General features: G+C 51.7%; 1 protein-coding gene across 3 annotated transcripts in view; it reads left to right on the top strand.

The window, feature by feature from the left end:
* Positions 1-16,296, top strand: part of EXOC6B (exocyst complex component 6B) — a 274,450-nt gene that overhangs the window by 252,580 nt on the left and 5,574 nt on the right. For all 3 annotated transcript variants that reach the window (XM_086747734.1, XM_086747730.1, XM_086747732.1), the window contains one exon: positions 12,275-12,387. In XM_086747734.1, the coding sequence (XP_086603860.1) occupies positions 12,275-12,387 (113 nt within the window). The remainder of the gene's footprint in view (positions 1-12,274; positions 12,388-16,296) is intronic.

Genomic DNA, 16,296 nt, shown 5'->3' on the forward strand with positions numbered 1-16,296 from the left:
TTAATTAATTGGAAGCTGGGCTTTGGTCACCCTGGGTGTTTTCAGGAGGTTTTTCAGGAGGCCCAAAGCAAGCGTTACACGCGTTCCGCACCAGAACGTTGTATTTTGATTTTTTTTTTCCCCCTACACATTAATTTCCTACAAATTTAAAGTTCTCAAAATGCCTTGCACCCACCGAAAATGGAACAGGTTCAGATAAACTCAGTATTTTCTCAAAAGAAGAGAGCTGCTGAAGAGCGAGGGGTGGCTGGCCAGGCTTCCAGACAAACCCGACGTGAGTGTGGATTTTAACTCCTTCCTTTTAACCCTTCCTGGAGGGATTTTTTGGGGCTCATGCGAGAGTCTGGGGTCTGGAGCATGCAGGCCCCCAAAAAGCATCAGCTCGGCCCTCGCCGTCAGCCGGAGCCCAGCGATTTCGTGGCCTTGGCCTGGGAAATCTGCTTTGTCCTGTAGATGCTGAGAGGAGTGATGAGCCCTCCCGAGGGGAAGTTTGGTGGTGTCCGCTCAACCTCAGAAGAGACTTTTTTACAGCATGGATGGAAAATAATAGGTGAAATAATGGACTTTTTAATCTTAATCTTTTCTGTGGTAATCTATTAGTCTCTAGAAGCTGAAGAACAACAATTGTATTTTTCCTGAAGTGAGGCATTACCAAATTCACTCATTTCTAACCTTCTGCAAAGTTATTTTATTTCTGTGTTGCTTTCAGCCAAATGTTTCCTGCCAGCCTTGTCTCCACAGCTGGTTTGAATATCCATTTGCGTGTGCGTCTGCCTCTCTGTAGAATACGCTCAACGCCTCTAAATGGCTCTCACTGGTTTCCAAACGCTATTTCAGACTGGAAGTAGATATCCTGCGGCCTTATAAAAATAGTTTCTAATCAGCCACCCAAATTGGCGGGTTATGTCACGGGCCAAATTAGTTTTGCAGGTGACGCTGCTAGATAGAGGGATGGCACCTTTGAGGGGACATCTCTGGATGTCGATGTGTTTGCAAGGGTGAGGAAACCTTCTCAGTGGAAGCAGCTGAGGCCACCTCCTCCATCTTCTCGTCTCTGCCTTTGTGCCCCCTGCCTTGGGCAGAGATCCCAGTATCACCAGTTTCTTCGGCAGTGATGCCGGATCCGTCTTCTTTGGACAGGTTCCTGTGAGCTGTGCTGGAGTAAGTCTTCTCCTGGGAGGCTGGTGTAGGAACCAGGGCGATGAGTAGCTGCGAGGAGAGCAAATGGGGGAAGAAAATGGCCAGGTTTGCCCAAAATATCCCAGCGCCGCAGCATGAGTGGGTTTTGCGTCCCCCCTCCTTTGCTGTCTGCTGAGGCGAGGATGTTTCTCTGGGTGAGGACCAAACCCGTGACAAGTACATCATGGGGACCACGAAACCATGTCTTGGTGCCCCCAAATCCCCATCTGCTGTTGTGTTCCTGAAAGCATCCCAGATGCCTTCCACTCTGCAAAGTTTTTCTTTTTATTTTAGATTTGTTCCCCGTGTGCCACCCCATCGAGGCGGAGGCTGCCTGGTGACTTTCACCCTGACTGCCTTGAAGAACTTCACGCCGCCTCCAAACGATGCTGCTTACCTCCTCAGCCCCTAATGAACGCTGAAGAGGTTAATTAGGAAAATTAGGAAAGCGAGACCTTTCCAGCCTCGCAAGCAGAAAAAGGCCACTTATCCGGCAAAGCCGGCACTGGAGCCGTGTGGTCCCCGCTCCCAGCCCGGACCACCCGCGGGTACCGCAGCCGCCCTCCCGCATCCCACAGGTGTTTGGTTCCTTGAAGCGAGCAAGCCCAATCTTTTTTGTTTCCTATATAAAAAAAAAAAAACAACAAAAAAACAGAGAAGTAGTTCCAGGTCTGAGCCTGCCTCCTGCAAAGCCAGGCAAGGGCACCGCGGCGTGTTTTCTGTTTACAGAAGAGCTTAAAGAAATAAGCATCGGTTACATAGGGGGAAAAATGAGAACGCAGTCAAATTGGACCCCAGGGCAAGGCTGGCTGAGAACAATAGATCTGCTAAACAAAACCTCCAGGGCTAAGGAGGAAGTCATCATGAAAAGCAAGGGATATATTAGTTTAGTTTTGAGTGTTTCAAAAAAAAAAAAAAAAAAAAAACCACAAAACAAAAAGGAAGGTATTTCAAGCACTTGAACTTGAGTGTCTCTATTTCGCTGTCCCCTCAAACGGCCGAGTGACCTCGGCGGCAGGAATCGCCGCCGCCAGCGCGGATGCTGAGCTCGCTCCCTTTCCCTCCGTGTCAGCTGGGAGATGGACGAGGCGGCCGCCTCTGCCTCCCGTCACGCGCGCGTCTTGAAAATAAATGGGAGGACGGCGACGGGCTGCAGCGCTTTGCGTGAAGAGGGCAGCCAGAGTTTAGGAGGCCGTGGCCTGAGAGAGGTTTCCTGCTGGGTGAAGGGACCGCTGGACTTGTTATCGCTCCTTGTTGCTCTTTTCTTTTTGCTTCTCCTTGGGTCTTTTGAGCAGAAAGCCGGGCAAGCCCTCCACGGGTCGTCCCTGCTCACGACGGGCACCCGGAGCCACTCGCTCCTGTGGGAGCTGCCGCAGAGCCCGTACGCAACTCGTTGCACGCGCAGGAGCAGAGGACAGCACAGGACCTGCTCTGAATCCCTCCCGTTCCCTCAAACAGCTGCTTCCCCATCTCCCGCCCGTGCCGGCGCACGCCGGGCTGGTTCCGTTCCCGGTGGCTCTCGGCGTTTCCATCGCTCTGCTCTCCCTGCCCGAGGACGACGGGAGGAAGCGCGCCGATAATGCTCATTAAATTTATAGCCGCGTTGCGCTGTAACGTTTAATCAAGGTTACGTGCCTGTGTGCTGCCGCGCGGGGTACAAGTTCAATGCAAGGTGAATCTTGTCTGAGATAATCTGAAAGTTCATTCGGAGGTGAAGGCAGCGGCAGCTTCTCAGAGACCGGCTGGGGTTAGCGAGAGGTCACCTCTTTTTATTATTTTTTTTTTTAATCCCCTTTTTTTTAATGCCTAAACAAAAGAAAAAAAATGCAACTTTGCGGAGGACTTGGCATCAGCTGAGCAATAGGAAAAAGAATTGCGGCCCACGGCGGGGTTTGGTACCCACCGAGGGTCGGGCCGTGGGGCTCGGGGAGGGCGACGCCAGTGCCTCTGGGGACGGCGGGAGCAGTTTAATTCAAATTTTGTGGTTTCTCCTGCCGTGGAAAGGAAGGACCCTCATTGCTGTGCCCAGAAAGACGCTGCTGGCTGGCCTGGCGCTGCTCCCCGCTGCCGGGGGGACCCCCTCAATGCGGAAGGTGCCGCGCAGTGCCCCTCGCCGGAGATGTTCGGATTTTCCGTGGTGTTTCATAACGTTTTCTTTGGAGGCGCTGATTTTGAAGCGTGGGTCAGACAGGATGAGTCGGGTAAACGCGTGAGGCTGCGCGCACCCGGACTGCAGCAGCGGAGGAGATATTTCTGCGTACAAGGGGTACCTGCACACGCGGTGCCATCATCTCCCAACCACGGAGCGAGGAGTCTTTTCCCATTAGCAAATCCAGCTTCTCCTCCCCGTAACACCTTCAAAAATCCTTCTGAGAAGACTTATCTACAAGCTGAGCACTTTCCAAGCATTATGTCCCAAATTCAACCCCCCGTAACCTCAGGTGCTGACCCCAGGCTCCATCCTTGCCGGGCAGAGCGATGGACGCACCTCCCGGCCATGCCCACCAAAGATCCGAGGCGGAGAGGCTAGCGGGGGGATGCTTCTAAAGGAGACATCTTGCTTGGGGAATGAATCCCCCTTTGTGACGGCTAAATGGAAACGCAAAGTGTTATTCAATAGCGGTCCCAGGAGAACGGTCTTCCGAGGCTCTTTCATTTCTTTTGGCCGCGGCCCAGTATTGTCTCTTTGTCTCCCGCAGATTGTAGGATCTGGAGGGAAGGAAGCCGGTCGTCTTCGCCGGGCAGAAAGCACCGTGCAAACTTGTGAACCTGCGTGGAGAATTTGATGAGTCTAAATAATTATGTTTTATGAGTGCAAATTGGCTAATAAATCCAGCAGGGCAGAGTTTCCTTTTGTTCTTTTGGCCATTCATAAAATCCCCTGGCTGGGCGATTATCTCTAAAACCAACGGAGTTTATTCCGAAACGTTGAAATCCTTGTGATTTTGTACCAGATAACTTTCATGCCTTGGTAGGTGTTTTTTTTTTTCAAGCAGCGTTGCACAGTGCTTTGCAATGGTCGGAGGAACGTGGGATTTCCCTAGAATTCAGTTTAGCCTTCCCTGTGGGCAAGCCTCCAGTGAATGACTAAGGCCATGATCCTGCACCATCAAAGTCAGGAGGAGCGTGAACGAAGCCGGTAGGGACTTTCCAGCTGTCTTCGAGACCGTCGCCGTAACACGACGTCCCCCACCCTTCTCTCTTGAGCTGCTTTGCATCGCTTCTCCTGAAGCCCGAGAACTTTTCGTGGCTCCTTCATGTGGTTTCGTGTCGCAGGCTGGGAGGAGAAGGTGGATTCCTCAAAGCCATATTTAACCCAAAAGGGAGTTTTTTGGCCATGAGTGTGGACGTGACCTACAATCAGAAACACAATATTTTTCAGGTGAAATTGTGTTTGTTATGATTTTAACGAGATCCTTGGGATAACTACCTTCTGAAACAGTTGAAAAGTCAACCTGTGTAACTACAGTTACTTGGAAGCAGGTGGAAAGCCAGAGGTTTTCCTCCTGATAAGCGATGAACATTTGCAGATGGAAAACCAGGAGACCTTTCTGTGCACACAGGGCAGGCCAAAAGCTTTCTGGAAATCTGATGTAAGAAATACAAAAACCTATAAACAGGCAATAATACGGATCTGAAAACTGTCCAGACTGGACAGGTCAAGGCTCTGTTGGTCTCAAGTGTTTCTCCGTCACGTGCTTTCCCATCTGCCATAAATCTTTCCAGATTCTTCTCGTGTTGTCCAAGAACTGTTTCCCTTTTGCAGATATAAGTAAAGAGGGGGAAAAAAGGAAAGATAAAATTGCTGCCTTAACTTGAAATGTGAGGTGAGGGCCTTGGAAATAGGTTCTCTTCCCTCCAGCGTGAGTGTTTAGGAGAAAGGACAGCCCGAAGTGGGACATCTGTCCAGGAGACCTGGAGGAGTCACTTGAGCGTAGGGTTATTGCGCCTTACCGAGGGGTCCAAGCAGGCTGGGCAGCACTCTCTGATCTACATTAATTCCTAGAAGTCCATCTCTCTCTTACAGGCAGATCTAGTAAGCCCCTAAAGTAAGGTTGACCTTCCCTGAGCTCCGTGTGCGTTGATCCCTCGGCTTGCGCATCACGTTGGCTTGTGCAACATCAGGTTACTGTGGGTGCTGTCCACCCCCTCACGCCAAGTATGCTCAGTACGCAGAGAAAAATCTCAGTTTCCAGTGGAATCAGTAACGAATCTGCTCCTGCTTTCGTTTAGGCCATGATTGTACCCTCCGTGTCTTTCACAAGGAAAGGAACAAACATCATGTTCCAATCCCTGGTGCCTTTTCTTCTGAGTAATGCTATTGTCCAAACCTGCGCTCCCCATGGGTTAGAGGATTTCTTTCTCTTTCAGTATTGCTTTCCCACGAGGCATAATTGAAACCTCACCAAAATAAATTATTTTGAATGTACTTGTCTGTGGCTGCTGATGTTGGAACCTCTTCGAGCTTTTGTGCTCCGTTACAATTACCCGCTGGCTGGCGGTAGGGGCTGCTCAACCAGTGCTGGGGACGGCTTGTGGGCAAGCTTAGGCATGGGCAAACTGGGAATTGGCGCTGGCTTGAGTTCAGTAGTTTCATGTGATTTTATGGAGGTACCCAGTAGGACTAGGTCTTACCTGGGTGTTCTCTGGTCCTGCTGGAAGCGGCTTGTCCAGGTGGATTTAGGTGGGACCATGGTAGGACTTCCTCTTCCAAGTGCTGCCTTCCTCTCAGCCTCTTGTTGTCACCTTTATCAAAGGAACTGTGGTGTTAAATCAGCAAAATGAGCTTTTTAAAGAAAAGATCTCGGTAGGTTTGTAAGCTAACTGTGTGATTTCTCGCAAACTGAAGCACGACTGGTTTGTAGAAGGTGTCGGGTCAAAGGCTGTTCATTGTGGGTGCTGTCTGCAACAAAGACTAGGGAAGAGGAGCATCAGACTTAAAAGTTATAAGGATAGAAAGGGATAATAGAGCCTTTTAGAGCTGGGTTCAGCTTGTTCCTGAAAATATTCCCTCCTTCTGCCCCTAGAAAGCAAGAGCGGTTGCTCATGAGCCTGACCCTCAGCAGGTTTCAGGGCAGGAGTGCCCCAAACCCTACTTAGTGAACGCTTCTCGGCACCCTGCCATCCAGGGGACGCGATGCTCGTCGTGAAAGCCTGACTGTAACCCTGTGGCATAGCTGTCCCTTCTGTGTCCATCTGAACCTCCTCCACTGCAAGGAACATCTCACGCACCGGCTGTTGGCACCGCCTAGACCCAGGCCAGGCTCCTCCGGACGCCTGACTGTCTCCTGCTTTAAGACGCAGCAAGTTAACTCTAATTCCCCTAGCTCAGTTGGAGGTGAGAAATCCAGGATAATTGAGTTTAAATTTGTTGAAACAGGTTGCAAGATTTGCCAGCTAATGGTCCTGAGCCGTCTTTCCCTTTTCATCCTTTGGTGTGCGTGCACGCATGCTGATGGTGTTTGTTTTGGGTTTTTCTAATAGCGGTTGGCGCTTTGCAGAAGGCATGTCAGGCAGTTACACCTTGCAGCCTGGCTCCGGCCAGCTCCAACGTGTTGTCCCTGAGCACCACAGAAAGTCAACAACTTCTAGTAGAGAAGAGTCTTTCTCCTGCTGTACGTGTCCTTGGAGGAAAAAGAACTACAAGGATGATTAAAAGCTGCAGGGATGTAAGAATTCCCTAATTTGGGCTTTTAGCAAAGGGAAGGTTTAGTTCTTCATTAGATGTTTCCCACCAGCCCTCACAATTCTGGTGGATCCGATACTCTGATGATGTTGGCAGAGGAAAGTCCTTTTCAAGCCATCTTGGTGTCCTGTCTTGTCACTGGAAGTAAACATGGCAGAGGAGAAGAGGGGAAGGGATGTTTGGTTCTGGGACAGAATCACAGAACCATAGAACAGCCCAGCTTCAAAGGGACCTTGAAAGATCGTCTGGTCCCACCTTTTGTGGCAAAGGAAGCGTAGATGAGGTGATCTAGCAACCTGTCCAATCGCATCTGGAAAACCTCCAGCAATGGAGATTCTTCCACATCCACGGAGAAGTTCTTCCAGTGAACGGTAGTTCTTACTGTAAGAAATTTATTTCTTATGTTGAGATGAAACCTCTCCTGGTGCAACTTGGAGACATTACCCTCTGTCTTCTCCATGTGGCTCCTTGTGAAATGGGAGCCTTCATCCCCCTTCTAGCCACCCTTTAAGTACTGGAATACTGTGATGAGGTTCCCCTTGAGGCTTTGCTTCTCCAGGCAGAAGAGACCTAGACCTTGAGAGTCTTCAGGATGAGGTAGTTTCTCCTTTCACCGTCCGGTTACTGCATAGCCATGAGCTTCTTGCACCAGATTGCCTCTGGTGGTGGCTCAGTTGGGATTTCGGCCCCAAAAAGTCAGGATATGAACATGCAGAAGGGCTGGGGCATGGGGGGAGACCTGAACACAAGTGCAGAGGTGCTGACGACTCTTTTGACTTTAGCAGGACCAAAATGTACATCTCTTATGCAGCTGAATCCCTTTGGCAAGGACTGAAAAGACCAAAAGGTTTCCTTGCTGGGGTGCGGAAAGACGTGCTTTCCATTTGTGGCTGGACTGCTGGCTGCCCGCCTGCCTTGGAGCAGCTCTGCTTTTGGGACAGTTGCTCTTTGCTTTTAATTCAGACAACTTTTGCTTCCCGTTTCGGTGGATGGACCATCGTGTCCAGTGTCGTGGCAGTTCTGTCCTGGGAAGCTCTTCTCTCTGCTGAAAGGAGATGGTCACACTCCTCTTCTAGTAGACTTGTCCGTGAGCCCAGAGCGTTTGGTGTGTCTCAAGTTTCCTGCAGGCCAAAGCATTTGGATGCAAATCCCTGTTCGTGGGTGCTCAGAGTGGCAGTGCATCAGTTCGGAAGAGGGCAAAGAGACAAAAAGAAGAGTCAGATGTTGCGTGAAGTTGGGGAATTCAGGAATTTTCATCTGTCCTGCAATAACACTTGACCATCATCTCTTAGGCTTGAGGAGGACGGGAGAGGTCCTGGGGACCGAGAGGACCCTGTATCTAGAGTTATCCCTGCAACATCGTCCTGACTTCTCTGAGGCAGGAAAAGCGGGTTTTGCGTGGGTTTATTTTCATCTCAGAAAACATGAGGCTCCCTTTCCTGCCATCTTCTTTATCTCTAGCCACCGCGCGTCACCTCCCAGGTTGCGCAGAGCCCGCTGTGACGCTGCTGCAAGCGTGCAAACGCTGGCGCTTTCTTTGCTCTTGTCCTGGGGGGGCCGGCAGAGCTTGCAAACTGGTTTGGATTCACATTACGTTATTTCTGGCTTGGCTGAAAGAATTTCATCCAGATTCACGTCGTCTCGTGTCAGACAGAACGTGCTGTCCCGCCTCGCTTTGCATCTGGAGGGAGAAGCTTGCAAAGTCATCGCCATGGCCCCGTTTCTTTTGCCACCGGCGTGCGATTGTGTTGCAACCATCCTTTCCCTGGACTTGACATGCCCTTGCTTTGAAAAAAAATAACATTTTGAAGAGTTTGAGATGGTGGTATTGCAAGGGGAGCGAGAAGGAAGTGTTTTTTGAGGTGGAACTGGGGGAAATGGGGCGAAAGTGCTTCTTGGCCCCTGCCAAGGGGAGCCTGGAACAGGGCTGGGAACTGGTTCCCAGTTTCATTCTTTCCAGGGTTGCCCTCTCTCAAATCACCATTTCAGTAAGAGTGTAGGCGACCCGCTCCACTTTTGCAGCAAAGACGCTTCTCGTGCGGCGGGAGGCTGCAGGTTCACGGCCCCGCTCTGCGCACGCGGCGCGTCTGCGGCCTTCTCAGCTCATTCCGCTTTCATATCGCTGTGGTAAAAGCGCCTCTTCCCCCCCTCCCCGCCCCCTCTTTTCCTTTCCCCTCAGTGTATGTGCTGCCAAGTTTGATTTATAGCCTTGAAAAGGAGATGCTGGTTTGAAGAATTAATAGTATTTGCATATTTTATTTGGAATCTCCCCCGGCAGGCCCGCCGCAGCCCAGCGCCGCTGCGCAAGCAGGTTTTTCTTTTCCTTTTTTTTATTTTTTTTTCCCTCTGTCGTTCAGATTTAGCAGCAGAGGTGAAAAGTTTAAACAGTAAAACCAATAAAACCACATTTATGTGACAGATAAATCGTTTCGAGACGGCTTGCCCTGAGCCGCCAGGCTTCCTCCTGCAAGACCTCTCTCCTCCGGAGCACGACCCGCGGCAGAGCCCCGCGAGCGCCGGCGATGCCCTGCGCCGCGCGGCAGCCGAGGCCAAAGGTGCCGGCCCCGGCTATCCGCAGACCTGCCTCGCCGACAAGATGGATGTGGGCAAACAGCTGTAAAATACACAAGCTATCCGTCACTGTCGTGAGCTGGCCGGGGGGAGTCCGGCTCTCCCTGCGCTCGGGGAAGGTCCAGCCCGGAGTGGGGCCGCATTTAGATTGGGGCTTCCTTAGAATCGTAGAATATTTAAGGTTGGAAAAGATCCTTCAGATCATAAAGTCCAACCATTAACCCAACACTGCCAAGTCCACCGCTGATCCATGTCCCTAAGCGCCACGTCTACGTGTCTTCTAAATCCCTCCAGGGATGGTGACTCCACCACTTGTTCCAGTGCTTGACCACTCTTTTGGTAAAGAAGACCTCCAAGATCATCAAGTCCAACCGTCAACCCAACACCACCATGCCCACTAAACCATGGCCTGAAGTTCCACATCTGCATGTTCTTTGGACACCTCTGGGGATGGTGACTCCACCACTGCCCTGGGCAGCCTGCTCCAGCGCCTGACCACTCTGTCAGTAAAGATTTGTTTCCTAATATCCAACCTATTTCTTCCTTATGTCCAATCTAAACCTATCCTTTCAGTTTAAAACCATTGCCCCTTGTCCTGTCACTACACAAGAAGTGAAAAGCCTCTCTCCATCTTTCTTATAAGCACCTGGAAGGCCACAATAAGTTCTCGCCAGAGCCTCCTCATCTCCCGGCTGAACAGCCCCAGCTCTCCCAGCCCGGCCTCACAGCAGAGCTGCTCCAGCCCTCTCAGCATCTGCGTGGCCTCCTCTGGACCCTCTCCAACAGCTCCATGTTAAAACAGGTCCATAGAATAACTTGCCCTGACCATCCATTCAGGCCGATGCCAGCACAAGGAAGATGTGGTGGTGCACCTTCCACGCCGGCAAAGCCCAGCAGCCTGGCAGCCGCACGTGGGAAAGCTGCGTTCCTTCAACCTGGTTGAGTTGAACCGAGCTGTGGTGGAGTTGACGCAAAGCTGTGGGACAGGGATGGCCGTCGGGCCAAGGGCTGTGTACCAAACCTCTGCTGTCCCTTCCAGACTCCTGCTTGTAACACATCCCCACACTTCTTATTTTATCTTCTCCTAATCCACTTCTAATCTTTGCTGTTTCATTTTCATTCTTTTTTCCCTTTCTCCTGGGCTTTATTTGCACTACCTGGCCCCTCGATGGGCCGGCCGTGCGTTTTCTCTGGCGATAACTCGTGCTGCTCTGTTCGTGGTTTGCCAGAGGCACGTTCAGCCCTCCGCGGGGCCACCAGCAAGAGGACTCGGGTGCGCTGGGGGGGATCCGATTTAGCCTGTACAACCACGCAGCTTCCCGCAGCAGCCGGCGACCCCGACAGAAGAGTTTTGGCCCCGCTGTGCCGTATGAAAAGAGCCTGTGAAATCATCGTTAAGGTTGTCTCTTGAAGGTGCCCTTTGGGGAAAAAAAAAAAAAAAAACCTCCTGCCGATGATGTTCAACTCGGGTTTGTAGTTAACACAATGGGCCCGCCGTACAAAGCCGCGCGGGACCGCGGGCTGGAAAAGCCCTCTTAGGTCCCGTCTAATCCGTCCCCCCCGCCAGCCCGGGGGATTGTTCCCAACGGCTTGTTTTCTTTGCCCTGACCTACATAGTCAAAAAGAATCTTGTTGCACATTTTTGTTTTGAACCTTGAGGTCTCGGAGGAGCCAAATCCCCTTCTTGGCGGGGCGGGATGTGTTGTTAAACAGTGCCGGAGTCTCCAGGAAAACCATGGAGACGCGGAGACAATGAGCCCTCTATGGTCCTCGCTTGGCCGCGGGATGGTCCTTCTTCTCCAGGCTTCGGTGGTGGGCGCCGGGACGCGCAGACGCGAGCGATGAAGACGTCCGTGCGCTTGGCAGCCTGTCCCGCAATAGAGCGGTCACAGCGGCTTTCCAGGGCAGAAGGTTGGGGGGGAGAACTAAGCTGCTCTTAATTAACCTGTTTCAGATAATGGAGATGAAGGCCGCATCTCAGCCGTCCTCAGCCGTGCTCTCGTGGGTGGGTGGAGAGGCAAGTCCTCTTAGGGGCGAGGAGATCCTTGTGTGGGAAAGATGTGGGAGCTCCTGTCTGGCTTTTAAGGGAAATAAGGATGCAGAACGTGGGGTGGAAGAAGGCACGTAGGAAACCTGGGCTGTGGTTTGCTCATCCCTCACCCAAATCGCTTGGGAGGGATGGGGCACCGAAGGGGTCCTTTGTGGAGCTGGAGGGCTTCAGGTGCAAATTTTGGGGATCTGAAGCAAAGACTCTCACAGATGACTTGAGCTAATCCGCTTTTTCCTTCCCCCGCTGCCGGGGGCTGGCGGTTTCTCTTACAAATGTTTGGAAACCACCTGGGACTCCCAGTCTGCTCCGGTAGCTGCGTTCACCCAGGATAAACCCCTGAGCTGCTGGATGGGTCCCACACCTCCCCGGGGAGCTCCCGTCATTAGAGTGGTTCCAAAGCGCTCAGAAGATGTTGAGATGGAGCAAGCGTGATGAGGAAACCTTGTGGTGTGGTTCAAACGATGCCGGGGGTTGTTTGGGGACAGAAGTCCCTGTACCGCTGATTCCCCCCAAAAATAGAGATAGCGTCACAGGAGTGTACCGTGGCTACGTGAATATAAGTTCATAAATTAATAATGTTCTTAAATTAATAGTGACATATAAATAGCTTAATAATTAAATATTAGCAGAATGATATGAAATAAATTAACAAAGACTGCAAACCATTTTTTGTGGTTAGCACCACCTGCCCAGGATCTTTGCCAGCTTTCAGATAAACCACCTGCTCGCTCGCCGACTTTTTCCAATCTTCTCTTTGTTTTATTTTTTCTCTCCCGTGGCTGCTGCAGCTCTTGGATCTCTTCATCCAGTGGGACTGGTCGACGTATTTGGCTGACTACGGGCAACCCACGTGCAAGTATCTGCGCGTGAACCCGACGACAGCGCTCATCCTGCTGGAGAAGTGAGTGTGGGTGCGGATCCCCGGGATAGTTTTCACCCCCGCCTGGCTTCGGGCGAGCGCGTGTTTTAGCAGCTCGTTCCATCGTGGGCGGTGCTGGGAAGGAGCGGTCTGGGGAGCAGAAGGCTGCTCGTGATCCGGTGAGCAAAGATTTCAGCGCCAGGTGGACGGTGGGAGCTCAAATAGAAAAATCCCGTTTTATCCCACTAACCTGAATTCTAAATTTCCAAATTTCTAAATTCTAAAATTCAACATGTGCTGACTTGGCTGAGGGTCTGTCTTCTGCTTCACTCTCAAGCAGGATTTGCCTTGTCTCACAGCAGAATTCCACTGTAAAGGTGTATCTCAAGCCCCCAGAATAATTTAAAATTTACTAGCCTGCAGGCATGTGTAATGGTCAGGCTGTTGGACTCGATGATCATTGTAGGAGCCTTCCAACTGAAAATCTTCTCTTCCCTTCTTCTCCTCCTTCTTCTCCTTCTCCTTCTCCTTCTCCTTCTCCTTCTCCTTCTCCTTCTCCTTCTCCTTCTCCTTCTCCTTCTCCTTCTCCTTCTCCTTCTCCTTCTCCTTCTCCTTCTCCTTCTCCTTCTCCTTCTCCTTCTCCTTCTCCTTCTCCTTCTCCTTCTCCTCGGTTGGATCCCCGGAGAGGATCAAGTGCTACAAGCCCAGCTATGGGGCAGGGACAGTGTCTTTAGGTGGCTGTGTGCTCCAGGGCTTGCCCTAAGCAAGGCTCTTTGAAGTCCGTAGTTGAAAGAACCGAGGAGCAGTGCCAGGATGCACCGAGTGAGTGCCGCGTGGCCTCTGCGGGGCATTGGGAACCCTCCTGAGCGTTCTGCCAGTCCTACAAACCAACAGCAAGGAGGGAAGGCCTGTGAGTTTGCCGCAGACCCGAAGAGTGGGGTTTGCTTCACTTGTAACCCCTCTAGCACATGGGAGGGAAGTGCCACCATCCTGCTCGTGGTAGGAGGTGGCCCAGATGACCCTTTCTTTGGTAGACCTCCAGGCTTTCACTGGGAGGGTCAGCCCTGCTCCTGCCCTTTTGCTACCGTCAGACCTCACAGCTGGTCTTCCAGCTGATCTGACAGAGAAGTAATAATGACGCCAAAACGATAAATAATAAAAAATTTTTATAGTGAGGGTTGTAGAGCACTGGCCCAGGTTGCCCAGAGAGGCGGTGGATGCCCCATCCCTGGAAACATTCCAGGCCAGGTTGGCCGGGGCTCTGAGCAACCTGATGTGGTTGGAGATGTCCCTGCTCCTGGCAGGAGGGGTTGGACTGGATGGCTTTGAAAGGTCCCTTCCAACCCAAACCAATCTGTGATTTTATGATTCTGTCTCCCACACCTTCGTGGCGTAGCATCACCGGGATGCTCAAGCAGGCCCTGCCCTCTCCCTGCTGGGGCTTCAGGCCCTTTGGGGAATCTCCATGCCTCACCCACCCGCTCCAGCTCCCCCGAGGCTCTGCGTTGACCTGGCCGTAGCTTCAGGCACGTCCGCTCCCCTCCGCGCTCCGAGCCCACCTCCCAGCAACCTCTCCGTAGGCAGGCGACGTGAAATCCTGATCCGCCGGTTTGTTTTGTAACCTGTTTTCCCCGTTATCTCTTTTCCTAATCACCCATCTCTCCTAGGATATCGCGAGTGTAAGTATGCTGCTTGCTTGGGCTTTTACCCTCACCTCGCGGTGACTTTATTGTTTGATTTAAATGGAGCACTAAATGATCTAAATGCAAGCTGTCTTTGGAACGGTTCCCTCCGGTAACTTTATCGTCTCAAATGCACTAATTAGAGCTAAAAGAGGAGCTTTTACTCTCTTGCTTTTTTCCCCTTATAGATTAATTTAAACAAAGCTTGGCTCTGTTGAGGGTGGTGTTTGTTTACAGGGGTGGGGACGGCACTGAGCTCTCTCTTTCCCTTCCTCTTACGTTTGGATTCTTGGGACCACGTTACAAAAAACGGGCTCGGTTGTCCCAGGGCTCTTGCGGGCACAGGCTTAAAGAAATAAAAGTATGGCTCCTCCGAAGAGCTGCCGAGCCGCTCGAAAGCCCTGCCTCCCTCTTTCGAAGCTGAAATTCTCGGTGTCTGGACACACCGCTTGGTCAGGCCCTGGGTGCTTCCCGTAGCCGAACGCTGGAAAAGGAGCAGGTTGGCGTTGCTGGACGTCTTTGACTCAGCTCACTGTCCGTCCACGGAGCTGCGACGGCAGGACCGGATCAGCATGGTCTCCTTGGGCAAGCTCAGCCGCTCCCCATGCTGCGCAACCCAAATTCTGCAGGATTTTGTGTCCTGTAGGCAACTGAACTCATTAACAACACTCTAATAGCTTAGTGCCTCTACCTTCACACGATGTCTGGAGATACCAGCAGCTCCCGTCCCTCTCAGTCTCTTGTCCCCGCTTCACCAGATCCACCTCCGTGGGGTTGTTACGGGGTCAGGGCTCTGACTCCTTTTCCATCCTGATCTGGGAGCTTTACCCACGCAGCTCCTTTCTCATCACTCAAACGAACGCAAAGGTTTTCTTGCACTAACACGCGTTCCTCCAAAAACATTTGGTGGAGCTGAACAGGTCCCACAGAGATGGCTCCGAGGACGCCCGGGATGAGATTGCTCTGAGGGCAGAGGATTGCTCTGAGGATTAAACTCTTCAGCAGGGCCTGGTGTGACAGGAGGAGGGGTAATGGTTTCAAAACAGAGGGAGACAGATTTAGATTAGATATTAGGAAAATTTTTTTTAGTCTAAGGGTGGTGGGACACTGGCCCAGAGAGGTGGTGGATGCCCCATCCCTGGAAACATTCCAGGCCAGGTTGGCCGGGGCTCTGAGCAACCTGATCTGGTTGGAGATGTCCCTGCTCCTGGCAGGGGGGTTGGACTGGGTGGCCTTTGAAGGTCCCTTCCAACCCAAACCATTCTATGAGTCTATGATTCTGTGATGCTCTGCTGTAAATTCCCCACGTGCTGCCCGGGGCCGGCTGCAGCAGGCAGGGATGGAGCGGGGTGAGTGCAGCGCTGGGTGGATGACCCTGCGTAGCCTGCAAAATAGGAAGAGAGCTCTCAGCCCTCCTGGGAAAGCACTTTGAGACCCACTGGAGCCATACGGCGCTGGCAGAGGTGTCCCGCGGGAGGAGGGTTGTTTCCAAAATTCACAAGACAGGGACACCTCTAACCCGTGCGCCTCGAAAAAGCCGCTTCCCGTCGGCGCGATCGCTCGCTGGTTCTTGCAGCGGAGCAGCTGGCTACCTGCTTTGGTTGGAAAAAATAGAGAAAAAAAAAATACTGATTTTGCTGAATGAAAGTGCTCCAAGCTATCTTGTTACTGTTGGGAAAGCAGCTCGGTTGTAATCCCGTGTCTTTGGGCACTTATAACTTCAGCGAATTAGCCTTTGGGATAAAGTTGTTATCCTTGTTTCCAGTTCCAAGCTGAATGTTTTTGGGAACATTTCAGATTCCCTTTGGCTCTTTTTAGGAAGCGTGAAAAACCTTAGGGTTTTTGTTTTTTTTTTTGAATCGGTTAAATAAGTTTCAAGAGGTTTGATTTGCGCTGCGTTGACTCAGAAACCCCCCTCCCGGTTTGATGAGGTGCCAGCTTCCCAGGAACTCTCAGCGCTGTGTCCCAGGCACTTTAAGGCCTCGTTGAGGTCCCCGAAGCCGAAACCAGGCTTATGTGACTCATCCAAAGCCACCAGCCTCTGCCAGATCTGATTTACCAAGAAAGTCATTTACAAATTGGGGGATTACGAAAGAGCGGTGCCGGCTGAGAACCGGTGGTTGGACGTTGGGGCTGATGCCATCAGGAGCTGTTGGAGGGTTGGTTGACCCTTGTGGGGTGGTTTCCCTTCCCAGCACATCCCCTGCCTGCGTAAAGCTCACGCTTGGACCACGCAATGAGACCTGGCTTCCCTCCCCAAAAAAATACG

This window comes from Chlamydotis macqueenii, chromosome 4 (assembly GCF_036417535.1).
Source record: "Chlamydotis macqueenii isolate bChlMac1 chromosome 4, bChlMac1.mat, whole genome shotgun sequence".
In the NCBI taxonomy this organism is placed as follows: Eukaryota; Metazoa; Chordata; class Aves; order Otidiformes; family Otididae; genus Chlamydotis; species Chlamydotis macqueenii.